The 16,209-nt window shown below is 37.0% G+C and overlaps 2 protein-coding genes across 3 annotated transcripts in view; one reads left to right on the top strand and one right to left on the bottom strand.

Moving 5' to 3' along the window:
• BCCIP (BRCA2 and CDKN1A interacting protein) overlaps positions 1 to 182 on the bottom strand; it is an 11,259-nt gene extending 11,077 nt beyond the window's left edge. The window contains exon 1 of the mRNA XM_009278120.1: positions 24 to 182. Coding sequence (XP_009276395.1) covers positions 24 to 182 — 159 coding nt within the window. The remainder of the gene's footprint in view (positions 1 to 23) is intronic.
• Positions 183 to 558: 376 nt separating this feature from the next.
• UROS (uroporphyrinogen III synthase) overlaps positions 559 to 16,209 on the top strand; it is a 20,450-nt gene continuing 4,799 nt past the window's right edge. The window contains exons 1-7 of one of the 2 annotated variants that reach the window (XM_019471660.1): positions 559 to 637; positions 6,090 to 6,179; positions 6,941 to 7,024; positions 8,275 to 8,371; positions 10,157 to 10,231; positions 11,458 to 11,532; positions 11,888 to 12,055. In XM_019471660.1, the coding sequence (XP_019327205.1) occupies positions 6,117 to 6,179; positions 6,941 to 7,024; positions 8,275 to 8,371; positions 10,157 to 10,231; positions 11,458 to 11,532; positions 11,888 to 11,922 (429 nt within the window). In that variant the 5' untranslated portion in view covers positions 559 to 637; positions 6,090 to 6,116 and the 3' untranslated portion in view covers positions 11,923 to 12,055. Of the gene's footprint in view, positions 638 to 6,089; positions 6,180 to 6,940; positions 7,025 to 8,274; positions 8,372 to 10,156; positions 10,232 to 11,457; positions 11,533 to 11,887; positions 12,056 to 16,209 lie in introns of those variants that run through there. The other variant, XM_009277955.2, reaches the window with a different exon arrangement.

Raw genomic sequence — 16,209 nt, 5'->3', positions numbered from 1 at the left:
GGCAGCGCGGGGTGCTGGCTTGCAGTGGGGCAGCATCGCCTCCGCGTGTGTGGTGACCGTAGCGCGACAAAGCTCTCCAGACGGGAGTTGGGGTACGTCGTGCCTGTCGGCAGTGAATCACAGGGAAAGGCTGGGTTTAACTTCGAAGGGGCGATTTTTTCGGGCTTGCAGTGGGGCAGCATCGCCTCCGCGTGTGTGGTGACCGTAGCGCGACAAAGCTCTCCAGACGGGAGTTGGGGTATGTCGTGCCTGTCGGCAGTGAATCACAGGGAAAGGCTGTGTTAAACTGCGAAGGGGCGAGGGCGAGGGCCCAGGGCGGGCACTCGGGCCCGCCGGCACGTGTGGAGGGCGGGGACGGGACACACGCGACACGCCCCAGGCCGCCCCTCTCCTCGCTCCTAAAACACCCGGGATTCCCTCTTTGGGCTGCTGATGTCACCTGCTTTAAAAGAAGTAGAGTATTCTGGGAAAGTCATCCGGAGGCTGCTGATGTCACCTGCTTTAAAAGAAGAGTATTCTGGGAAAGTCATCCGGGCTCCGCCGGGGCTCAAAATACCCTTGAAAACGATACGTGGAAGCGTAGGTGCGTGTTAACTGTTGCAGCTCCCTGCCCTGCTGAAGCATCGTCTGTTTAAAGGCAAGCAAAATGATTGTCCCGTGCAACAAATGTCCTCATGTTTCTTCTGCCCTCACCACCTCTGTTCTTGGCCTGTGTCTGTTGAACCTGTGAGTTACACTCTTGTAAAGAAAAGAAAGCCAAACAGGCTAAAATACAGTACTGGGGCCTAGAAGTCTGTGCTGAGCATCTGTGATATTGGTCAAATTACTGAAAGCCAAATTAAAAAAGGAATCAAATGCTTACTGCGTACTTAAAAAATTAATTCCCAGACTTGTTATAAATCATTCCAGACAAACAAACAAAAGGCAGTGAGGTAGAATGCAGTAAACACAATGTAAATGTGTTTTTTATAAAAATATCAATCAGGAAAATGTGTTGAAAAATCCTAAGCACTAAAGGTACAGAAGTGGCCATTAATGTTTGAGCTCATTCACGCGGACCATGCTCTATTTGAGTCTTCATGTCTAGCTAATGAAGAAAGGTAGGTGGTTAATGAGGTCATTTGAAGAAGAGGATTGGGCGTTCACTATTGCCAGCCAGAAGAAATGCAAGGCACAGGGCCTGGGATGTAATTTTGGCTTTATAAATACAATCCAAATAGGTTAGATTTTTCATGTCTCTTTAAAGTATCAAACATGTCTGTGTTTATTTTTTTTATTATGTTTTGAGAGCTGTGTCTGCTCTGGGAGCACTTAGGGCATTGCCAAAATACGAATACTGATACACAGGAAAAGAATACAGTGTGGAGAAAGTATTGGCAAAGCCCTTTACTGCTGCAGTAAAACTGCCTCTGTGGGGATGCAATCTGCATCTATATACAGTTTTCCATTTTATTTTTGAAACTGTATCAGTCAAGAATGACACTAATTACTAACGTTGCTTTTGGTAAAAAGCCATGATGTAGTAGAAAGGTCTGAGTCCTTTGCTGCTCCTCTGGATTGCCATGTCAAGGAACTAGTTTTGTTGAGTTTTGTGACATAGACACCCAAACAGTAGGAATTATTCTCACATCTTTTGTTGTTGTTGTTACTTGATGATACACGTATTACATTATCTCTGAATTTGGTAGATTTCTGAACCATACTTCATGGCAGCCTTACAGGTAGGCTTTTTTCCCTCTCTGGTTATTAAATCCATCTAATCATAGTAAAAAGATATTGGTAAGAAATGCATAGCATCAGAAATCCTAGCCGAGGGATTTTCAGAGGTTTTTTAAAAATCATACACAATAGTGTCTTATAATTCGTCTCCTTTTTTGTTTATGATGGAACAGACAATTCCCTTTACACTTGGCAATCAAACCTTATTGTGTGACCCATACAGTTGCTTATAATCAGAATAGTATTAGAAAAGTTTAATATATTTTGCAGCTCTCGGTGTCACTTAGCAGCAAGAAACAAAAGGACCCATTTATTTCTTTTTACAAGCTGTCCTCTGTATTAAAGATAGTTCACAATTAGTTTGGGGACAGCTTTTGAAATGAAAGTTGAGTGACCAACAGGGATGTTCTTTCTGTACAATGTTTTATATAAAAAATCTGCAAAGGTTTTTTTAATATGAGAGAGTATTGCTCATTTTTACTGTACTAATATCAGGGATACACATCCTAATCAGCTTTATATTTTAATTGAAGGCACAGGGTTGCTGAATTTTACTGTGTGATGCTGTGACTGGGAAGCATTTCAATTCTGTCTGTAAGCATAATATTCTGAATGTGCAACGTGACCTAAAATTACCTTTCTTCTAAATTAAGTAAAGTGGACTTAATTTTAAGTAATGTGGACTCGGAGAAAGCGCCAAGCTGGATTTAGCCTTCAGTCGTGAGGTAATGCCGCAGACACTCCAGTCGCTCTTGTAGTTTGTTATCAGAGCTAACTGGATGGTTCCCAAACCTCACACTGACTAATACAAGTTTTTCTTCATCTTTGTGTCTGTGTGCTCAAGACAGAAAATCTGTTGTCCTCTTATTAGCCGTTTGCAAGCCTAATGCGTTTTAAATGGTATTTTTTTAACATTTGAAGAGCAGTCTTTGCAGGGTTGTTACTGGTGCTCAGACAAACAAAGCTTGTTTAGTGAGCCAAAAGTGGGTGGCCAGCATCATCCTATAAACAAAGACTTGGCAGTGGAAAACTTACTAACATTATTCATACACATTCTCTTTTCCAGATATAGATTGAGCACTGCTGGACTCTGCTAAGTCCATTCATTGTTCTGAATAGAAACTTTTCCTGGTTGTTTAGAAGTTTGTGCATACCTCACTTGATTAAATATTTAATATATAAGATACAATTTATAGATAAAATATATAAGCTATCTAAAATATATCTTTGTATTGTAAGTTCTTACCTCAGAATACATCAAAAATTACCGAAGATGCTGCATGTCTTATTTATGTGCTTTCTCGTAACGCTCTCTGATTCCATAGGAATGTTTGTCAGGGTTCTTGACTCTTAAGTGAATTTAGCAGAAAGCTAGCTGTTTGGAAAATTGTATTTCAGTCATTGGTAGGGCAATCCTTAGTAACCTCTCAAGGACACAAGTAAACCAGTAAAAATACTGTATTTCTCTTACCATTCCCAGTGCAGTGGGACCCCCGCATCCTTGCAGCAAGTCATGAAAACTTGTCTGTATGTTTTTCCCCAAAAAAAGAATGCATAATTGATTTTTAACTTCTTCACCCTTTGGATGTATATTGGCATATTTTTGGTTTGAAAATGTGCTCACATGTGCTTGTCCCTCTTTGGGATCTTGTCTGCTTTCTCTTCTGCCTGTCCGTTAAGGCAGCATTTTGCCTCGATGCACAGTGATGTGTCAGTGGTGGTGGGGCACACTTGCTAAGAAAGTGTTGGGTGTGATGACCTGGCATTTGGAAATGGGTATATTCCACCAGTTTTCATTTGGTCACAGCTGTCACCAAATCTGTGTGAACCTGTCTGAACTACATAGGCAGAAAGAACAGAATGGTCTGAGAGGTTTATGGCTCCAGAAAAGGAGACTAATTTTTTCAGCAGTAAAACCAAAAGCACTCAGAGGGTAGTTGAGATCAAAATACATGTTGTTCATAAATACACAAACTTACAGGTTCCCTAGGTCAAATTTGTCTTCTGTTGGACACTTGCAGCCCCTTTTTGGAGTTGATAAACGAGTTGTCTTCTGGCAGAATTGAAAATAAGCCAGTGGCTTCTAGGAGCGCCAGGGCTGTGCAGTCTTGCTCTTTTTACAAGTGAGCCAGATGGCTGAGCCCAAAATACAGCTTGTAAGATTTCTTTGTAGAGGAGACAGCTAGGTAATTGCATCTTGCAGTAGTTCATGATATTTTATGACTCTATAATTATTCTTTGGTTTCAGTATATATTTTGTATGCAGGATCTAAACAAAATAATTAATTTGATTATCGTAAGTCACCTTGTTAAACATAGATATTTACCCGTTTCTTATTATTATTCATTACTTGACACAGTAATAAGGCATAGGATGGGAAGTTAATTTGTTTCTACCTACCTAAAGTAATTAATTAGAAATCTGCTTTCCCCAGGTGTACCTGAATTAACTCTCGCATGTCATCTGGGGGTTTTATTACAATACTTTTGGAAATTGCTCTTTCCAAAAAGTATTATTATCTTGTATTATACAGTTTGGAAGGATTATTATTTTTTTCCTTACATTTATATTTTGATGACTTCATAATGTCATTAAACATTATATATTTTGGAAATAGGAAGGTGTGGTAGGTTAGAGTTACCATCATTATTCTTGGTGGTAGAAATGGAAGTGTATCATACTTAGAGCGTAAGCACTAACTTATATATAGTAAGTTAGTTTTTGTAGAGATTGTTGTTCTGATACTGAAGTTACTAACAATCTTTACTACAAAGAACTGTGTGCAAACTAGATTTTTACAAGAATGTAACAGCCTTCACTTTAAAAAAACAACAATGTTAAAGTGACTGAGAAAAGTCACTTAGCCCTACCTCCTTAAAGCTACTAGCAACTGGATACTCAAAAGTATTTGGGAGTCAAACTCTTGAAAGCTATGGATGGGATCTACTTTGGCATTTGCTCTAGTTTGAAATCAGCAAGAATTACAATTTTGGAGAATACGGCCCTCGACAAAGTCCTTGTTTCTTCTTCTATGCATGCTTTTAGTCATTCCCTTTGACTTCACTGGCCTTGATATTTCAGAACTGCAAAGCCCTACCAGTTCCCATTGTGTCAATTTTGAGTACTGGAAGTCTTGTGGAAATGAGCGCTTCCATGTCTAATGGTAAGATGTTCAGAATCAAACACCTAAATTATCACACCACATTTTAAAACCTAGATTAAAAAAATGAAGTTTAAAATGCACAAAATTAACGTAATATCACAGTCGGATATTGAGTTCCTGGGGGTGGTGCTTCAGGTGCCCCTTTTCACCACCTGCATTTTGCAGTGCTTCTGTCTATAGATGAATGTGTGACACTGAGCTCTGGTTACTTGTACCAGATCCTGTTTTGTCCACTGTTGTCTAAAGCTGCCTTGTCTCTTTTCTCTTTTCATTTTTGTCTGAGCAGGTTTTTTTGCCTTTGATGAAGTTTTGAGGATTTCAATGCATGTCATGCAAATGAATAAAATTTAAGATGTTCTGTACATTTGAATATTCATAATTATTCGTTTTAAAGAGAATTCGCTAGTATGTAATCTATCAGGAAAGTAACACATAGATAATTAAGGTAAATGTGCAGAGAATGGATTTCTGTTTGTTTGTATTATTGCATTTGTTTACTTTGATGCTTGGTGTATTTGCTTATGTGTTCTAACAGGCTTTGAATTCAGCACCAAAGTCAACTTTTAAGGAACTGAGAACTATCATCTTCCATTTTAATGGCAGAATATACTTTTTCAGTCTTGTCTTGTTTACTATAGATGTATTAAAGAAGGCATATGAATATTATGTATATTATATTCAGATGTATAAATGTGTGTTTATATACGCAAGTTTGTATTTTTTTAAAAAAATTTGAAACACTGCCCTGCACATGTTTTCCCCCATGAAAAGGGTTAGACCCCAAATGCATCAAATTAAATCACTAGATACATAAGTCCTTGCATACTCGTTATGATGAGCATAGGGTGGAAACTGGCATGGAAATGAACAGAATAGGGTAAGTTTTTATAGATAGGAGCTTATTACGTGACTGCATTCTAGGGGTTGTTACTTCTGCAAAATATTCTCCTTTAAAATGTATTCTCCTTGATGACTTTCATTATAGTTTCTCCCTTAAGCGGTATTATCTAAAGACAGCATGTTATTTGTTGGCCTTATCAGGGTGGATATTCATGCCCAGAGAATGTACGTTAACTGCTTACTCATTGTATAGAGAGCAGTGCAACTGTTAGCAACCCAGTTTCTTTGAAGCTGAGCTATTAAAGTCACTGTTCAGTAGAAAGTCCTCTAGATCTAATTTAGATAAATTCCATTATTGTATTTCAGAGTTCTTTTGCAGTTATTTGGTAAACAATGAAGGTTCTCTTGCTGAAGGATCCCAAAGACAAAGATTCAGGACCAGATCCATATATTAAAGTAAGTAAACTTTAAAAAAAGTAAAAAATTGTGTCACTTCACTATTAAATAATAGTATCGTGTTCAGCAAGATAGATGAATTTAACTGTTTCAAGTGAAAAACGTGCTTAATCAAAATTAGGAGTGCATGTCTGAAATTAGGCTAAGGAAAAAAGTATGCTTAAAAATTTGCTGTTACTGAAAAAATTATTTTAGTTAGGGGTCATTCGTACTGAATTCACTGTTAAAGTTCTCAGCAAAGTACTGATATTAAAACAATTTCATTTTAATTAATATTGATTATGTTCATATGGATAGAATTAAGATTACAAAAAATGTTAGTAGTCTTAAATGGGAATGTAATTTGAAAAAGAGGTTACCTGTTGCTGTGGTCCTTTCTGCTATTACCTTCAGTCATGTGAGTAGGTCTTACTCATAAGAGCAGTTCTATTGACTTTAAAGAATTACAGAGATGTACAAAAATATTTGCAGGACTAGGTGATCGTTTGTCACTTAGGGACTTCAGAGCTGTGTGCTGGTTTATGCTGTAACTATTCAGTAGCTATGTAGGAGGCCTCCGTTCCAGGCTGTTTGTTTAGTATTATGTGGTAATACTATATAACTAACAAAACCAAACTAGATTCACTAGTAAAAGCAAATACAATGCCTTTGTATTTTACTTCAGTAAAAAGCAGTATTTGTGCTGACTTAGTCAATTCTTTGAAAAAGAAAAAACTACTGTTTGAAATCTATTTCAAGAGCTGTAAACCTTTTTTTGATAGGAGTTGGGATTATATGGATTTGAAGCAACTTTGATTCCAGTTTTGTCATTTGAATTCATATCTCTTGAAAGGTTATTTGAAAAGGTAAGTTTTAAATTATTTCAGTTGTCTTATTTTCACCAGAATTTAGGCCATGGTTGCCAAGATGCCGTGTCTTATCTTGATTTAATAACGCCCTTTGTGGTACCTCTTTTTGTGTTTCCACAAACACAGTTGTATCCAATACCGTATTGTATACAACATCAAGTATGTTGCCCATGCTTGTTAAAGAATTAAGTTGGTCAGATAGAATTCATATTTAGGTTGATGGACCATCGATAGTCACAGGTATCGGAGGATTTTGTCACAACAAAAAATTAGAAGACTGTAGTGACAACTAAAGGTTACCTGAGGTTTACCCTTACATTGTACTGAAATTGTGTACTGCATCTCCTAGTACATGGAATAAAATTGCATAATCGGTGTTCTCTTTCTACTCTTTCTTCAACATGTGTATTTCATTTTAAAATGTTGAAAAGGTTTTCCGAGGGAGGTTCCCTTTATTGACAGTCTCCAACAGCACTGAACTTTGTTAGGTGTTTGCATGTATCATGATCTGCATTTACAAGTGATCCAAGAACATTTCTCCTTTTTTTGTACTGATCTTTGACAGCCCATTAGTAATCTTAACTGCTCTTTGAGGGGGCAAGGAGCTGTCTGGGTAGTACCCTCTGTGTTACTACTTTGTTCTCTTGTGTGAGTTTGTAAGTAAGTACCTCATATGTCGTTCGCCCATCCTTCCAGCTCATTTCAGTGACAGGAATCCTTGTCTGTTCCTACAGCTTCTCACAATTAAAACAGTCTGTGCAAGTTTTGTTCTGAATTTGAGATTTGTTATACATTTCTCTTACAAATACCCTGGCTCCTTTTTTTGTACTGATCTTTGACAGCCCATTAGTAATCTTAACTGCTCTTTGAGGGGGCAAGGAGCTGTCTGGGTAGTACCCTCTGTGTTACTACTTTGTTCTCTTGTGTGAGTTTGTAAGTAAGTACCTCATATGTCGTTCGCCCATCCTTCCAGCTCATTTCAGTGACAGGAATCCTTGTCTGTTCCTACAGCTTCTCACAATTAAAACAGTCTGTGCAAGTTTTGTTCTGAATTTGAGATTTGTTATACATTTCTCTTACAAATACCCTGGCTACTGATAGTAATGAAATATTAGCCCATTTCAGTTTCAGACATTTATTGAAACTGTTCTGTTCTTCACAAGATTATAAAGAATTGATCAACTTAATTTTTTAATTTATTTACTATTTTTTTTAATTTATTTCTTAAATTTACTGTTTATAAGTAGCTCTCTCATCCAGAATGTTATGGAGGCCTAGTTTTTACCAGTCCAAGAGCATTAGAAGCCATCAAGATATGTTTAAAAGAGAATAGTAACAATGACGGTAAGTGCATATTTATATTCCTTGGTCTTTCTGTTTCAGTATTTTGTGAAGTTTGTAATTTTATTTCACCCACCAGTAGGTGATTGGAGTATGCCTTTTTTAAAAAAGCTTTATCTCATAGTTCTTTTGGTATCATAAAGGTGTCATGCTAAATTGAGCTTTTAAGGGTCTTGTTTTCCGCACTTACGCTGTTGTTAAAAATGAAAGGAAAGAGCTTTTGGTGCAAATTACTAATTAGTGTGAGCTTTTTCAGTTGTGGATGCATAGGGAATATTTTGTTGCAGTGCCTAGTTTTGCTTACTAACTACTTTCCTCCCTTACAGAGAGGAGCATGTTCTAGAAACTGGCCACTGCTACTTCTGTGCCTATATAATTCATATGAAGTCTTACAGAAAAAGAGATTTCTCTGTCTTGAATATAAAATTTCTCAAGTGAATGAAGTATTAGCTAAAAAGCAATGAAGAAATGGTGATACATAAAAGCCAATAGATTTGTTGCGAGTAAGAATCCTGCAGAGTGCTAAATAGAAATTACCATACCAATGATCTATCAAATCCTTGTAAACTGTTCTAAATTCTTAGGCAAAGTCATAACTTCTGGCTTTGAGTTTCTGTGTACACTTAAATAGTTTTATTACTTTATCTGCTCCATACTTGGGCTGTAGTCATACTAATCAATGTACAGTGAGTAAGGTTACACTCTTGAGGAAGCAGTAAATACACTGAGACTGTTAGTTTATTTTAGCATTTTCAACAGCAGAGGACTGTATTTTAGGATTTTTGGTCAATGTAATCTCTTATCTAGAGTTCATCCCTAATCTTGATTAGGAATTTTGGGAGCTGCTGTAATACGTATTTTAATCAATAAAACGAGTCTTTAATTCCTATTTGGGTTCCTTTCAAAGGTAATAAATCCTTATCTTTTTCCTTCTTTAGAATAGTTTCCTCCAATTTTTTTTTTTTTTTACTGTTACAGTTTCTATTTCTATTTTTTTTCCCCCAAGAATACTGGAAAGGAAGTCAATGTCCTATGCTGTACTGTTTTAAGACAAGATAGTAAAAGACTTAGTGTATCTATTTTTGACCCATTAGGATTTCAGGCACAGGGATCAGGTAGCTGGAACCAAGAGGTGTGATCTATAACCTGCTTACTGCCTGAAAGAGGAAAACCATTTCATAGTAATTTTATTTTGGTCTCTGGTACATTTTATTTCTGAGCTGATAACTTATTTTTGGTGTATGTTTAAAATACAATCAGTTACTATACTTTTCTTGTATAAGAAGGAGTTGCGTTATAGAGTACTGTAGTGCATGGATATAGATTTTTACCCTTTTATTTGTCATCATAGAAGATTATATTTGGTTTTTGCCTAAGCCTTCAGTTTTAAACCACCAGTTTGTATGTCTAAATCTCCCTTTGTACTATGTGCTGGTTCTTCCTATGAGTTTTGATGCTTTTTTGAATTCCTAATGCCAAAATATAAATGAACGTTGCAAGTTGCATGTGATCTGGCATAGGCAAACGTGCATTAAAAATGCTACTTAACAAAAGCAGCTAAGAACTGTTTACTCAAATTAGGCTTTTAAAAACATGTTGTAGACTACTATTTACACAATGGAAAAAATACATAAAAATTCATTTTGTACATCCAGGTTTGCTGAAATATGTAGTGGAGTATTAGTTATTATTATTTTGCTGTGTTTGTAGATGAAACAGAAGTCCAAATACTCATTTAGCATTCATATTTTGTTGCCATGTGCTTAAATTTAATTTAATGTTTTTCAGCCTGGTCAAAATCTCTTAAACAAAGATGGAATACCAAACCAGCTTACGTGGTAGGAAAAGCTACAGCTTCTCTAGGTAAGCTGGGGTTTAAAAAAAGAAAACTTAGATAAATCTGCCTTGCAAGTACAATTTGTGGAGTATTAGCTGCTATTCAAGGGTGCTTAGAAAAAAATACAGGTAAGTTTTATAAATGGATAATTCTGAAAACAAGTAATGGTATACGTGTTTACTTCATCTAAGGACCTAGCTTCTGGTTTTTCGTAACTACTTTAAAAATTTGGTCAAAAAAGAAAAAAAACCCCTTTGTTCTTAATTTGCATGTGTTTTTTTCATTCACTTTGGAAATTAGATTGGGTGAACGGGATGGTAACATGATTGTCTGTGATTGTACGAAGTGTGATGCACTGGCCCTTCATTCCCTCAGTGTTCCTGTGAGACATTTGCCAAACAGAAGTCAGCAGTATACATCCCGTTGTCTTCAGTGGGTCAGCTGCTTTATTTGTCTTGACACTGGTTTTAATCTGATGCAATACATATTTTATGTGCATAACAAAAATGCAATGTAGGTTTTAGTTTATGAAAGCCTTTCTTATTGTAAAATTGCATTGTAGCTTTAGCTTCCGCTAAACCACACAGGAAGTATTATGAAAAGACTAACATTAGAGAATTTTAAAAGTTCTGATGTTTTTCTGCTTCTAGTCCAAAAATAATTTGGGTAAGTACTGGCTACCTCTATAAAAAGTGTATTTTTTCAGGCAGGCTGGTAACAACACTGGATCACTGACCAGTGATGCCTAACAAGCATGTTGAATCAATCAAGTCCCAAATTAGTTAACTTCTTGGGGATTCATCTTATCCCTACTTACTTGCTTAAGTAAGAGCAGTGTTACACTTTCAGATTTTCCGATAGGATTTCAGCCTTCACTAGAAAGAGCAGCGATATGCTCATTGGGAAGCTAGCTGCAACCAAACCATGCCAGGAACTGCAGCCCATTCAGCATAGTCAGACAGTGCTTTCAGTTGCACAGCTTCAGGTACAAGAGTTTAAAAAATCTCCAAAACAGCTTAGCTATCCCCAGAATTCTTCATTTGTACTTTTTTCATGTATGTCTTTCTAGAGGCAAAATCGAATTTTTCATAGCATGTTACTACTTCAATTGCTCTAGTTTTTTTGCTTTTCAAGGAAGTATTTGTGTGCGTGGGTCAAGTTGTGTCTCCCTTTTCAATCCATGTTTTTGTGACAGTAAATCTGAATTGTTCTCATTGATTTTAATGTTTTTCTTTGCTACTTTTGGTTATAGTGGAAGAAATTGGCCTTACTCCACAAGGAGAAAAGTCTGGAAATGCTGAAAAATTAGCTGAATATATTTGCTCAAGTAGGTATCTAAAATCTCGTACTTAAATTAAGCTAATGTACCTTCCATTGTTTCAGAATTTCCTATAAATAAAATCGAGCATACACTGAAGCAGAGAAGTACATACTGCATTTATGTCTTACATGTAAAACCTGTGAATTCAACTTCTGGAAATGTGGGTGATATCTCTAAAAGATGATAAAAAATATTTTGAAATACCTATACTAAATATTAATTTACATGAAATCTTAGACTCTGTAATTGATTAATAATACTATATGACCCAATAGACAAAGTATTTTTTTATGGAAAGATCAGAGCTGTAATGATTGAAAATTGCTCCTTAATCATAAGATTTAAATGATTGTGACTATAGGTGTGCTGGTTCTCTGTGAACTTTGGGTGACCTGACTTTCCTTGCTTCAAACCAGTTGATGCTGGGGATTTTTCACCATGCCGTAGTTCAAAGTAGACAAGGGGAACTCCTTTCCTCAGCATGAACACGTGGTTTCAGAGGAATCTATTTTTCGGCACCAAAGGAGAGTGGTTTTGAAGAAGTTGCAGAAAGGGTTAGTTAAAATGATGGTTTATGTTTTGTTTAACCATTTTGTTATGGTTAAAGCTGTAATGCTGATCTGTTTGCTGCTTCTAAATGTATTATCCGATTGTTGAGTAATTTTAAAAGTCTAGTTAGTCTACTTCCTCATTTTTTTTTTTTTACTGTAACTTGTTAAAATTTCCGATAGTAATAAGAAACATTTTTAGGCTTAGGGGCTGATTATTTTTTGAGTGGATGGGTCAGTACAAGCTGTGAAAAAAGAGGCTGTGTTTTTGTACAGCCTGGGTTATAGAACTCGGGTGAAGAATGTCTTAAGCAGGAGCTGCCAGTGCAATGAGTTTGACCTCAGAGCTTCTGACACACGTGGTGGTGTTCCAGGGGATCCATGACTGAGGTGCATGCTGCCTTCAAAGTGTCTGTCTGAGTATCAGCTGGGAGGAACAGTTATCAAAAGAAGTCAGCAGAATTAGTCCCCAAGCTCTCTGAAACTGACTGCTAAAATAATCTCTGTACCAAGTGAAAATCACACCTAAGATTCAGTATCTCAGCAGCAACCTGTTAGCTGGCAGATCCTTCTCTGTGCTTTTATATGACCTGGGGTACATCCCCGCTCATGTGAGAAAGCAGGGAGCTGTATAGTGGAGCCTCATAGTGAAATTAGAGGGTAGCTTTCAGTCTGATACAAAGGTACGTCCTTCGCTGAAGGACTTTCTGCCCCAAATTTAAAAAGGGAAACAGAAACCTTCATCTAGAGGCTCATGCAGTGTCTGCTAATTGAACAGAGAATGATCAATGCTTTGAAAAGCCCTGTTATTCAGCCAGCCAAGGTAAATAGTCTGCCGTTGGCTAACCCTAGTCAGAGAAACAAATGACAATCAGTGCAGTTATTCTAGAGGTTGGATGAATTACTGTATCTGCTGGTTTAAAAGCCCTACTGCTGACCACACTTTATGAACTTGCTGAATAAGGTGCTAGGTGCTTCGGTAGGGGAAATGATGTCAAGAACCCTGACATATTATTTTTGGCTGTTACGCATAACATCAGGTATGAAAGAGAGTGTTGATTAGCAAAGTCTGCATAGTAGCAGAGATTTATAGGTAAAAGAAAATCTGATTGGAGCTGGCAAGTATTGTTTTTTATGGGCAGAGTGCTCTGTAATTCATTGGCAAATAAAATATTTTAACTATATGGAATACTTTGTGATAAAAATGATAGTTGTCAACACAAGATTAAATAATAAATTCTGAAAATTAAAAATGAAATTTTCAACACAAAAATGCCATAAATGAAGAATAACCCATATCTACTCTTCAACAGATATTTTAAAGCAAAGACAGGTTTTAGCTAACTTTTTAGTGCTAGGAAATCAAGTTTCAGTAATGAATAATGTTTGCCAGTTTACAGAAGGAGGGTTTTTTGAGAAGGAAGACGAGAAAAATACCTGTCTCTTCTGTTGTATGAATGTGAAAAAACCTAGGATCAGGTCTAAAGAAAACACTGCATGTAAGACCAGGGGTGGAAAAATTCCTCGATGGTGAGCCTGTGACTGGCACAGTTACTGCATCGTAACCTCTTGGTTATTTTCTCAGTCCAGCTGAGGATCATCCTGGCTCTTCCTCCTCCCTTGGGAGCTGCTTGGTTCACAGACCCTGTTACTTCTGACCGTGTTTGATCCCGTGGCTGTTTCCCCGCTTTGCCTGCACACTCCTGCAGTTAGGAGCTGGCAGTCACAGAGGGAGCCGGACAGGGAACAGCACTTTCTGGTGACAGCAGAGAAGTTCAGTCCAGAGCCAGCAGCAGCTTCTGATAGCCACCACTGAGAAAGGGAGAACTGTGTGTTTTACAGCCGTTTACATAGAGTATCCTGAGGGCGGTTTCATACCTGACCACCAGCAGGCTATTTAAATGAACGCAATGCTGCAACACTTCCGTTACCCTTGAAAAAATGACCACCTTTGAATACCCTTCAGTTTTGATAACCGACCAGCTTGTTGTTGATACATATAACCATGCTCAGTGATTTATTGGATTGTGCATATTTATGCGCTCTCAATTTATCAAGTGGTTTATAACAACCTCTGAAGTCCAGATTAAATTACATCATGTTCCCTATTCTGTATATATTTATTTTTGTTTACGCATAAGATGATAAGTAAATGAAAAGAATAGCTCTAAATTTTTTATATCATTAGAATTTATTGTCAGAATAAAAATAAAATCTGAAGCAATGATATTTCTTTTGCATTTCACCTTTTGTGCTTTGGTAGCCACTTCAACTGAAGTGATTGGGAAAATAAAGGAATTTACTCCTTAACTCGCTAGCTAGCTTTACTCTCTTTTCAAGGCAAATATTTTTTTAGTTTTATTACAGTGTAACATTTGTGTTGGTTACAGAAGTAGGGGATACCATTAGGGTCAATGCTTGTTGTATTGTTCAGGCCTACTAAGGAATTTTTCTGTGTTTTGTAAACACAAGTCAAAAAGGATTAGTGTTTCTTTACAGATATCACATTGACATTTCAATTAACTGACATGGGTTGTAGGAGGATTAATGCTGAAACATTTAGGTTTTATTTTATTATTTTAAAATCTCTTTTACATTCTGTCCCAAGTTCATTCTTCCTTACTGTAATTTATTACAAGCATATCTATGCCTTCTAATAAAACTTCAGTGTGCATTTAGGACAGTCAAATATATCTGTGTTGACTCCTACTAGGGTCTTTCCATTTGTTTTTTACTATGCTGTCCTTTTTTTCCCCTAAGGCATCTCTGATGCTTACTGTTATAAACCAAGAATCTACTTCCAGCACTTAAAAAAAAGCATTTATTTTTCTAGTAGTCGTCTCTTAAACATGTCTATTAACATACCTGAATTAGTAATAAAATAATGTGTTGAGGAACTCTCATTTATTTTGAAAGATGAATGCAAAGTTGTGTGCAGCTGTGTAGAATTTCATCCTGAAATTTCCTCTGTATTTGTTATTTATAGAAAAGGCAAACTCTGTGCAAAAAAAGTCTGCTTTTAAATTCCCATCCAAAAATTGAATTATTCCTCGATTAAAATGCTCTTTTATCTTTTGCAACGTGTCAATATTCACTTTTATTAGCTAAAACCTAGTAGTGAAAACTTTCCAAAACAATTAGTTTCAGCCCTAAACCCAGCAAACTATTGAGAATCTCGTATAGACAGTGCTATTTCATTCTTCCCGAGCCAGGTGTTTGCATTCACAATGTGATGATTATTGTCAGTGTTTGCACTTTCCTGTCTCCGGTGCGTGGGTGTACACAGTGTGCACAGGGAAAGGGTGGCTCCGTGAGTGGAGGAGGTGTAATCCAAGAGATGGTGACATGAATACTATTACCCAGTGGTATTTTTTAAGCAGAATTTGTTTACTTCTCTGATAATGTATTAGAAACGTACAAAACCTATGGAAACTGCATCCCAGGTGTATCATGTCCTACAAGAGGTAAGTTATAAACAGCCATGTATGGGAAAGGTCCTTCCAAAATCTCCAAGGGGCTTTCACATGTTGGCAATGTAACAATAATTAAGGTTGGAGGTCAATTCCATTTTAAAGGAAAAGAGCAAGTGAGGATATCCACTTCCACCCTAGCAATGGAAGTAGAATCATTTTTCCTTGGGAAAGTAAGAAAATAAGACTTTCAGATATATTGAAACTTTTCAGCAAAGTATTTCTGTCCTTTTCTTTGTCTGCCTGAACATTCTTTTATATAGAGAGAGCTGTCATGTATTGCATGGGACTAAGATTTTAAATACAAAATTGAGGAAGACTGTTCCTGCAGAGGAGGAGATAGCTTGCACCGTACTTGTTCTGCTTTGTAGAATGGCAAGGGGGCTAGAAACGTAGTTTCTCTTTCGTGAGATCTTTTTAGCCAATGTGTTCATATTATAGTTATGGAATATTTTTTAATTTGCATGCTAAGTAGCCTCTGTCCTCTGAATTGCCAGCTGAACATGAGCCGGCAGTGTGCCCAGGTGGCCAAGAAGGCCAATGGCATCCTGGCCTGTATCAGAAATAGTGTGGCCAGCAGGAGTGGGGAAGTGATCGTGCCCCTGTACTCGGCACTGGTGAGGCCGCACCTCGAATACTGTGTTCAGTTTTGGGCCCCTCACTAC

This window comes from Aptenodytes forsteri, unplaced genomic scaffold (assembly GCF_000699145.1).
Source record: "Aptenodytes forsteri isolate BGI_AS27 unplaced genomic scaffold, ASM69914v1 Scaffold15, whole genome shotgun sequence".
Lineage (NCBI taxonomy): Eukaryota > Metazoa > Chordata > Aves > Sphenisciformes > Spheniscidae > Aptenodytes > Aptenodytes forsteri.
Note: the sequence above shows the minus strand (reverse complement) of the source record. Positions and strands in the feature narration are given on the sequence as shown.